General features: G+C 46.1%; 1 protein-coding gene across 1 annotated transcript; it reads left to right on the top strand.

The window, feature by feature from the left end:
• Positions 1 to 3,942: 3,942 nt before the first annotated feature.
• Positions 3,943 to 6,463, top strand: LOC109487267 (protein dachsous-like). The gene has a single exon (XM_019791249.1). It carries the CDS (start codon positions 4,487 to 4,489, stop codon positions 6,413 to 6,415), a length of 1,929 nt encoding a protein of 642 aa, XP_019646808.1. The 5' UTR covers positions 3,943 to 4,486; the 3' UTR covers positions 6,416 to 6,463.
• The last annotated feature ends 4,402 nt before the right edge of the window (positions 6,464 to 10,865 follow it).

Raw genomic sequence — 10,865 nt, 5'->3', positions numbered from 1 at the left:
TAAAAAAAATACCGTACTAAAATATGTTCATCCAGTTTATATTTTAAAATGATCATATTTGTGCAGTTTTCATAATAGATATCAAACAGTGCGAGAAATTTTATTTTACCGTGCGTGGTTGCACCTCCGCACCTCGCCGCTAGAGGGCCACAGCAGCGCTCTGTTGTGGAGACAGGTGAGCGCGCTAACCGGACGGGTCAAAGGTCCTGCAAACTTTCTCATTTCGATAACGGTGAAGGTCGTTAGGGTTGTAGACATCATTGGGTCAATGGATAAGATTTTTATGATCCACCCTACACCCATCCGCCCAATCTGGTTGAAAATGACACTTTATTCGTCTCTTCAATGACTTTTCGACACAGTTTTAAACGCTTTAAGCGAGAGAGGAAGTTTAAAATTCGCGTTTTGAAGCTCCCTGACTTGAAAGACGCTCACTGAGTAGTACGCACAAACGAGCTATATATAACCACACCTGTACTTGAAGTCTAATGTCCTACTCTCCAAGCATAGGTTGGTGGGGAAATTGTTACCTTTCTATACATGCCACGTTTTTTTCTGCCGCTACCCCTAGTACCCAACGTACCGACAGAAAAAAAACGAGGCATATACGAGGGGTGTTCAAAAAGTTCTCGGCCTCACCTAGAAAACGTCAGGGCAGTAAATTTTTTCTTACACTATTTTTTAATATAGTCCTCTCTAACTGCAATTCACTTGGTCCAGTGATGTTCCAGCTTTATTTTCCCCTTGTGGAAGAAGGTTGCATCCGGAGCCCCCAGATAGGCCTATACCGCATAGATGACGTCACCATTACCATGAAAACGTTGACCACGTAAGTGGAGCTTGAGTTTAGGAAACAGGTAGAAGTCCGAGGGTGCTAGGTCAGGTGAATTGGAAGGGTGGGGTTAGACTGCAAAACCAAATTCGTTTGCTGCTGTCGCTGACCCCTGTGCTGTGTGGACAGGTGCATTTTCATCACGCCAGCTCGGTGCTTTCCTCTCCTTTTCTCTTTGATCGTTGCCCTCAAATGTCGTAATTCTGTTGAATAGTATTCCCCATTGATGCTTTAACCCCTTCGCATGTAGTCAATCATGATTACTTCCTTACTGTCCCAGAAAACAGAGGCAAAAACCCTGTCAACGGACGAAACTCGCTAAAACTTATTTGGGGGGGCGGGAAAAATTCTTCATCCATTGTTTGCTCTGTTGTTTTGATTCGGGGTGAAAGTGGTGAACCCAGCTCATCTTGAGTGACAAATGTTTTGAGAAAATTGCATGGATTGGACTGAATTCGTTCCTTGAAATGTCCAGCCTGTTTAACTTCTGATGTTCAAAAAACATTCGAGGCACCCACCATGCAGACAGTTTGTTCATCCCCAGGATGTTCGACAAAACATTGTGAACTGAGTCATAACACAGGCCAAAGAACCTGCTACATGTTGGACAGTCTCACATCTGTCATTCACTACCATGTGATGGGTGGCCTCAACTGGATTGTCCATGGTGCTGATTTGTGGCATCCTGACCTATGTTCATCTTTTGTGCTCTCCTTGCCGCGCTTGTAGCTAGTAACCCCATTCTTTATATTTAAATAAGAAGGGGAGTCATCACCAAGTGTCTTGACCATGTCTTCATGGATGTCATTAGGAGACATCCTTTTTTATCGATACACTTGATCACAGCACACGCTTCTGTTGCGGCCATTTTGTGATTTGCCCTCACCCACCCCATTTTCACGGGGCGTCACGTGCTCATTAATGAATACAAAAATTTGAATTTTTGTGTACAGTGATGTAAGACGTCATAGTATACAGCCATACCAAAGAATAGGAGTTTGGCCTTTATTTTCTAGGTGAGGCCGAGAACTTTTTGAACACCCCTCGTATAGGTAACAACCTTGCCCACCAACCTATATCATAGTATATGCTTGGAGAGTAGAACCCCCGTGTCCCGGGCCGTGGCGCCAGACCTTGTTATCGCACCCAGGCGGGTTTCCCGCCGTGTCACCGGCGGACAGAATCGATTCCGTCCCAGAACCGTGGAATTAGGTGTGAAACAAAACGGCACGGTGCCTTTTTGATAAACTCGCGTTTTTCTCGTGCCGAATAGTTACAAGAATTTTATATATGTCCGGTTTCCTTCATCTTGTGGTTCCGAAATTCGAATTCGGAAGTAGCGAGATACGAGAAATATATCAGTTAAGTGCACCAAACGCTGTTAAACATTTAATAGGCATCCAGGTAGATCTAAATCAGATCAAGGGCCAGATACACAAGAAAACAATTAATCAAGCAACTGGTCTAGATAGATTTTGAAAACTGTCGGGTGTTTCAGGTAAGCATCCAGACACTGATGAAAAGTGGTGGATGGTACTTGAAACGTTTGACAGTCATTTTCACAGTCCAGTCCATCCATGATATCCATTTCCTAGAGTAACTATTTTCCCGCCATTTCGTTCCAGTCTTACAGATGTCCTTTTCCCTGTGACGAATCGTCTTGTCAGGCCCGTGAAGGGTTGAAATCCCCCGGTGCCGAGGTTCCGATCGTGTTCTGATGTGACGTGAGATAGCGCTGCCAGCATTTCACGGTGAGTTACCGGCCACTGGAGCTCGCTTCACAACTCTGACAAACATAAAATCCGGATGGAAATAGTATGGGAATAGTTAGCCTCGATGCCATAATACTCATGGTCAGTACATATGTATCTGTATCTATCTGTATAACCGGTATAACCGCCTTTCGGCGTAACACACCAGCTTCGCATGCACGCGGCGCGGCGGCAGCTGGCTACATTACACCGAACGACTTGTTACACCTAACCCTTAAACCTCTAACTCTAGACATTGTTCAAAGCTATCTAATGATGGTGCCCCTACTGTATTTTCTACATACACATAGACCAGCCCCCAGTTTACTCTGAGAAAGTGACTGAGGGTCTATGGTAACAGGTTGGAGTCGAGGAGCTAAACTGTATATGGCCCTGGCAACAGCCTGGTACCCAGGTTAGGAAACAGTTAGCACCTACCTGGTATTTCTTGTACCTCGTGGCGGTTCGAGTAACGCGGTTCGCTCTTTTGATTTCGGCAGAAATTACGACACCATTAACACGTATCAGAAGTTCCCGCCATCGGTATTTTGCCCTAGGCCGATACAAACAAACGCCCGGAAGTAACTGAAGTCGTGCTTTACTTCTTGTTTCATGCAGTTTGACACTATCAAAACACACAGCCCCAATGTAAAGCTTCGCTATTTCATGTATTTTCAAAAAGGGATGGTGCCCATACCGCTCTAAAAAAACTTTACTTTTGAGATCATAGATCTAAAATCGAATTGGCAGAGAAAATATAATAAAGTGGCACAGAAAGAAACAATGCGAAAGTCTGAAGATAAATTTTATAAGATTCCACCACCGCAAATGACTTTTCCTTTTATCGAAAACAAGGCGTCGGAATAAATTATAACTGTCCAATGTCAGAGAACAAAACCTTCCAACGCGAAAGACGAAATAAAAGACAACAATTTCTTGTGTCTCGCCATTTTCATGCATAGCGCGAACTCCAAGTCATTGTCACTGCCCATTCACACGTCTTGGCATGACACCTTCCCAGTCGCTAGTCGGCGATTTAACACAGCGGCCATGTTAAATAGTCATGAACACCGTTTCTCAAGTACCTGGCGGCTGCCGGGACCTTTTGTTTGTCCTTTCAAACCCAGGTAACGTAATGCCGCCCTTCAAGTAGGCAGCCGACAACACAGCTATTCAAATGCATATCTAGTAGCTTTCGCGGGTCTGACTTGTCGTATTTACCATCACAAAAGTTGTTCGGATTGATGAAAGGGGTATCCTTGTACTCCCTTGGGTTTTTCTGAGACAATTCCGGCGTTTTTACACCCCGTTTTCACCAGTTTAATGTGTTTTTTCGCGCCGCGCGTCAAATTCTCACTACCGGTCCGGCGGGTCACGTGACGACCCCCTGCGAGGCCGTCCATGCTCAAAAGTTTTGTGGGGAGGTCGCGTTCGGACCTGGAGTCGCGACACTGATTTCTTTTTCACGGATTTTACCCTGTTTTTGCAGCCCCACGGACCCAACAACCTACACGGACACCCTCACGCGGATTCTAGGAGGATATTCCGATAGGAAACCTGCACCAACACTGCTGGAATCGCGCGTAGTAGCCTCCGATCGTGTGCGGATACGTGGTTGCAGGGGACGCCAAGACTGTTACCGACCGGGATATAGGAAACCAACACATCGTACACACAGCTCGGCTTTCCCCCGATCGCCGCCCGACTTAATCCTGTTTTGTCGGGCCGGAGTTGGACTGCCAGCCGTACGGGGTTCCCCGGGGACACGCTGGCCCCCGTCCGGCGGCGATGAGGTGCGGTCCCGGTCGGGAGACGTGCCGTCGTGAAGCGAGCGAGCCGCACCGAGCCGCGGTTGTAGCGCCGGCGGGAGCCTGGTGCTGCTGACACCGCCCGCCCGCGCGCTATGCCCCGGCGGACTTTACCCCTTACCTGGGCCGCCATGGCCCCTACATGGACGCTCCTAGCCTTCCTATCCCTCCTCCTACACCCTGCCAACACTCAGTCTCACGAGGTTACCTTCCAAACGGAGGAGGAGCAGGCGGCAGGTACGTACATAGGAAACATAGTGGAGGCATCGGGCATAACAGGCCCGTTCTACCTGTCCCCAGACCCTAGCGACACGGAACTACTACAACATCTCAGCATAGACGAAAACACGGGAGTTATAAGGAGCGGGATAAGACTGGATAGAGAGACTAGAGACTTCTACGAACTCCTTGCCGTGAGTACGTCGCTGGGGCAGGTAGTGACTGTGAAAGTTCAGGTACTAGATATAAACGACAACAGCCCGAGTTTTCCACAGAATCTGTACGAGTTAGAACTCTCAGAATCAACCCCCATCGGGGTCAAGAGAAACATTGACGAGGCACAAGATGCAGACGAAGGTGTCTTGGGCGTCCAGAGGTACGAAATCAACTCTGGAAACGTCGGAAATGCCTTCAGATTGGACGCCAGAAGGGGAGGGGACGGTGTCTTGTACCCAGAACTTGTGGTAAGCAATGCCTTGGACAAAGAGACCACTCCAGAATATAATTTGATTATCTACGCCTATGATGGCGGCACCCCTCCCAGATCAGGCAGCACCACGGTGAGAGTTAGGGTAGGAGACGTGAACGATAACCAGCCGATATTTACGCAGAGTAGATACTCCGCAGAAGTTCTAGAAAACGCCACCGTAGGAACTAGCGTTCTCGACGTCACAGCATCTGATCAAGATGAGGGACAAAACGGCGTCATCATCTACGGCATCGACAGACGACAGAGCGACCCGGAGGAAATGTTTGCGATCAACTCGGAAACGGGAGTCATCTCGGTGAACAAGCCGCTGGATTTCGAGGACCGATCCGTTCACGAGTTGATCGTGTACGCGCGCGACAACGGGACGCAGCCAGAAAGGACTACGGCGTTCGTGTCTGTGAATGTCATCGACGTCAACGACAACCTTCCGACGATTGACATCACCTTCCTCAACGAGAACCAATCAGCTTCTGTATCAGAAGGTGCCGAACCCGGGGACTTTGTCGCGAGAATTTCCGTCTCGGACTCCGACAACGGTGAGAACGTCAACGTTAACGTCACACTCGAAGGCGGCGATGGCAGATTCGGACTGACTACTCAAGACAATATCATCTACCTGGTTGTTGTTGCAAGGCCGCTAGATCGTGAAGTCGTACCGAACTACCAGATCAGAGTCATCGCGCAGGATTCAGGAGCACCGCCGCTAACTGTCGACAGAACTATCACGCTAGAGGTAACGGATATCAACGACAACGCACCAGAATTTGTCGGATCCTACGCACCATCCTTGTCTGAGGCAGCTCCGATTGGTACTTCAGTCTTCCAGATCACAGCTCGAGATCGAGACATCGGAATCAACGCGGAGATCACGTTTTCCATCCTGTCAACGCCTGGAACGCACTCGGATTGGTTCACAGTGGATCCCGCGAGCGGTTTGATCACGACGCGCGCGATCGTGGATCGCGAGATCGACCCTGCCCCTCGGATTACCATCGATGCTACGGACCGCGGCACCCCGGCGTTGTCGTCCACCATCCAAGTCACCATCACGCTTTTGGATTTCAATGACAACGAACCCATCTTCAATCCAACGTTCTACAACGCCACGGTCTCGGAAGCCGAAGATGTCGGACACTGCATCGTACAGGTAAGGGTCGAATTACACTCCCCATATCGGGTTACGTTCCAGGTGTGTTTGAGAGGCATTAGGGGAGGGCAGGTCTCTCCATCAGGATTAGAGGATGACTGTTTGCCTGTATTGTGTTGGGCAGACATGCCTGTAGCATTTGCTAGGTCACAGTGCAGAGATTGGTGATGCTCCATTTCCACAGCAAACACTGCCAAGTCTGGTCCCGGGGCCTTTCTGTACTACAACTAGGCAGCCTCACACATGACGTATGCAAAGTGCAGGAATTCTCTTCCAACCACGTCCTTCTGATAGTTAAAACGTGGCATCGGCTTGCACTTTTCCGTGGTCGAGCGGCTTGGGGGGAACCATCGGTGATGTTCGACCAGTTGCCACGCATAAACACGCATGTTTACTACAGTTGGCCGGCTATTATTTAGCAAACAATGGAGGAATATGCAACAGAACCCATTGTTACTCGCCAGGCCAAGCTGTTCGGCCTGTAATTTTCAAGATCAAAGGACATCTCGGATCACATGTATTTGGCAATAAGCGTTTCACATAGGCTGCTACAAGGCCATGCCAATTGCTTCTCTAATTTTCCCCAGGTCATCCCCAGCCTGTTGGTGTGTGTGAGTGTGTAGTGGACTTAGTTGATGATAATCGGCGTTGGTGTTTATTCACTTTTGTGTGTATGCTAATGGTGAAATACAGTACAGCAGAATAACTCAGTGGTGGGTTGACCGTTCGCTAATTCTATTTGCCGAGGGCTTGCAGCAGGGGAATACAAAGGGTGTCCGGCTACACAATGGATTTACATTCCTTCTTCTTTGCATTTCAAGTTCTGGATGTCGTTCATTGCGACAGAGGGAATGTGGGAAGTGAAGGTTTGAAGTCTGGTGGTGAAGCAAGCTGCCATTGTGGAGAAAGCAAAGGAAAACACTGTCCTCAAAGCCAAACATATGCCTGTAGCCAGCCGGGGTCATTAGAAGTTTTGGCGACGGGAGGCTTTTCTTACGTTGGTCACGTCTGCGAGGTTGGTACGTGGGGTTTAATCTGCACGGTCCCCGGTGTTTGAGACTGTATGCGTCGCCCTTGTGTGCAAATAATGTCAGTTCGAGCTCCTATTTCTATGGCTACAGCCTCTCCAGTGGGCATGCAACAACAACCGGTCGATCAGACGTTCCATTATCAAGCCCCAGTTCCGCTGCAAGGGCCAGAAAACTGTGACACGCTGCCCACACTTGGGCGCGAGTATTTGTGAGAGCTTGCCTGTAACAACAAATTGTCAGTGGGTCCTTAGCAAATAAATTTTACCTACATTATAGGCCAGTACAGAAGGGGTAACACAGAGCACACATGTAGCTGACAGGAGTCCAGTAGGACCTCACACTGTACTCTCCAAGCAGAGGTTTGGGTTTTGGGGGTATTTTTAGTGTGTTTTTAGGCTTTTTTATTGGGGTTTCTCTTTTGCACTGAATTTTTTTTTCCACCAAACCCAACCTCTGCCGGCACTCACCTCGGGGAGGGGCAAACCTATTCAAAACAGGCGATAGTGCCCCTCCCCGGGAACCATCAAACTGTCATTAGGGATATCCATTTTATTGTGGTAGATTATCACACTTCTAGGCAGTCGAAAAGGCATTCATTGGGCCACACGCCTCCTGCTGACTGTGCCTATTCATGTGTCTGGTTCACACCTCCTTGCAGAACGACTGAAATGTGTTGAAATGATTAGTTTTATAGCCCATTGAAGTTTTCGACTGCCGGCAGAGGTTGGGTTTGGTGGAAAAAAAAATTCAGTGCAAAAGAGAAACCCCAATAAAAAAGCCTAAAAACACACTAAAAATACCCCCAAAACCCAAACCTCTGCTTGGAGAGTACTCACACTGTGTGTTTCTAGTGTCCACATCAAGGAAGCTTGGGTCAAGATGGCCTCTATAAAACGCAGTATTTGAAACGTGTAATTACGGCTAAAACAAAGAGCGCCGTCCCCTCTATTAGGGCCATCAGGCGTCCATTGAGATACCTCCCTCAGGGTAATGGAATGTTTCTAAAGGTGTGGCTATTCTTCAGCTAGTTCTGATATCTTTTGATCTAACAGACAATCCCTACGCATTCACGAGTCACTAAAAACCAGATTTAACAAAGAAGGTAATTTTCTCATAACTATACACGGACCTGTTCCAAAGCTTATCTGTAATTTTTGTCTGACCTAGAAACATTTTAAGGTTTAGGAAAGCCGTCGACTGTCTTTTGGGCAGCTGGGTTTTGTTCCTGGCACCTCATTTCTCTGACATCACACTTACTTAAACTCCATCTTACACTAATTGTTCCCGTCTTCACATTTTTTCTGAGACAGGGTGTTTGTTTTAGATAGGAGCCGGGCAGGATTTGTAAATTCTGGCCCCCGAACCTGCCGTTTCCGCCCTTTGTTGTGCCTGTTTACCTGTCTGACTCTGACTTATCACAACTTCAAGTTTACTCAGTCTGCTGGACTCTGAATTACTTTTTTTAGGAACAGGTGCGCAGAAAAATTTTGGGTGCAGAGGCAGAGCATAGAGACTGTTGAGGCAAAATCTTAGTAACAAACCTTAGTGCCTCTCTCCAGAGCTTGAATCTTAGATTCCATAGCAAAATTTTAAACAATTGAACAAAGCTTTTAATATTTTTTTATGACACTTTGAAAACTGTCAAGAATATGCTGTATACACCAGTGTTACTTTGTACAAATGTGCATCCTAAGTTACCTTACACACATATCTGAGTGCAACATTTCTCCTACAGCCAAAAGTTACTTGCAACTCCAAGTTTGGTTGCACAAAAGTGTATATTATTTATGCATTGAACGGTTCAATATTTGGAAGTCTGTTTACCTGACTGATCTGTCTACAGCGTGGCTGATATGAGGGTGCTAAACTGTCTCACCAGGGGTGAGCACAAGATTAGCTGATGGTAGAGGAGATAGCTGCAGGCATCCCAGATAAAACTGCCTGCTGCAAACATGATACAGACTGGCCTCGCATGGAACCAGTTCTGTAACCAAGCCAGAAGATTACGGTTATGATAAAAACAACACAAAGAGACTAGTTTTTATGGGGTTCACCTGTCATAGGTGACTGAGAAAGGAACTTTATAGTAACGAACAAACAATTCAAAAATAAATATGATAAGAAACAGGTTTGTCTGACATGGAACCAGTTTTGTATAACTAAGATTATACGGTTATGATAAAAAAGAGACTATTTTTTATGGGTTCACCTGTCATAGGTGTCAAGGAAATTTATAGTAAGTAATGAACAAAATATTGAGACTAAATATAGAACAGTTGTATCTTTCAAAGTTTCATGGAATTGGAACCAGTTTTGTAACCAAGCCGAAGATAGTAAAAGCGACACAAAGACGGTATTTTATAGCTTGACCTATGGAAAGTTATACCTAACTTCAAACAGTTCAAAAATGGCCTGGCATAAATATGATACGACTCATCTTGCATGGACATCACAAAACCAGTTTTGTCACCTCAGCAGGGGTTGTGACAGAAATATTAGTACCAGTACTTTTATAGGTTTTTCCTGACATGACTTGAACTGTGTAAGAGTTATGACAGTTAGATACGGTTCACAGGGCTGTGTACATGTGTACCTGTTTGAGGTGATCTGCATGCTTGATTCGGTTACAGCAAACTTTTTTTCCTGCAAATATGGAGATCAGATTCCCAAACACTTTGTCAGCTCTTTCATGCAGGCATGTTTTTTTTCAAAGCCTGCAACAAATATTTAATCTTCCCTTTTCTGGGCATGATTGATAAAGAAACCAACCCAAAAATCATTATCAATATTTAGTATCCTCTACCAGGCTTCGGGAGGCGGCTGGAAAGAGTAGAAATCAGTCAAATAGAGAGATAACATGCTGGGGAGTTGGTCTACTAGAGAAAACATTTTGCCGCATCCGATTTCTACTCTTTCCAGCCCAAGCCTGGTAGAGGCTAAGTATTTAGAACTGCTTTATGACATAATTCAACCCTTTTTTCTGATCGCAAGTCCACACTGCTAAGCGTACATACATAAGAGTTTAAACAGAATCAATTTGCGACTCTTTTAGCTCTAATTGTACCTCATTACTTAAAAGCAGAACAGGTGAGGGGAAGAAACCTTTCCAGTTGACTGGGCTACTTCCTACAGTATTTCCCTTCAGTGTTTGGAGAATTCTTTCTCTGTACAATTAGAACATTTCAGCTCATACTATAGTGTTACTGTGAATAGTTAGCCTCCGTATCAGGCTTATAGAACTGGAGGTTTGATGGTCTTCGGTTGTTTTCTGATTAGCCCAGTTCTAAAAACGGGGATAATTCAACCAGGCCGGCTATGTTGAGGGTCTGCATGCCCTTTTTCGTTAACCGTTATGGGCTATTTTAATTCACCGTTAATCGTTGCCGGCCCGCTCTAATTCAACGTTAAGCGTTATCGGTATATTCCTCGTGAAGCGTTATTGGCCGTTTTAATTCAACGTAAAACGTTATTTGTCATCCTAAATTCAGCGTTAAGCGTTAATGAATAATTCTTCGTTACGCCTAATTTTGCCTTTCAAAGTGCAGGGCAAATGTGTCATTGAAGGTTTAAAAATACAAAATTTCCCG

The sequence above is a fragment of the Branchiostoma belcheri genome, unplaced genomic scaffold (genome assembly GCF_001625305.1).
Source record: "Branchiostoma belcheri isolate BF01 breed outbred unplaced genomic scaffold, Haploidv18h27 scaffold87, whole genome shotgun sequence".
Lineage (NCBI taxonomy): Eukaryota > Metazoa > Chordata > Leptocardii > Amphioxiformes > Branchiostomatidae > Branchiostoma > Branchiostoma belcheri.
The sequence above is the reverse complement of the archived record's forward strand: the minus strand, read 5'-3'. Positions and strand labels throughout refer to the sequence as shown.

Excerpts from the sequence above, each read along its gene's own strand:
- LOC109487267 (XM_019791249.1), top strand. The coding sequence starts at position 4,487 with ATGCCCCGGCGGACTTTACCCCTTACCTGGGCCGCCATGGCCCCTACA.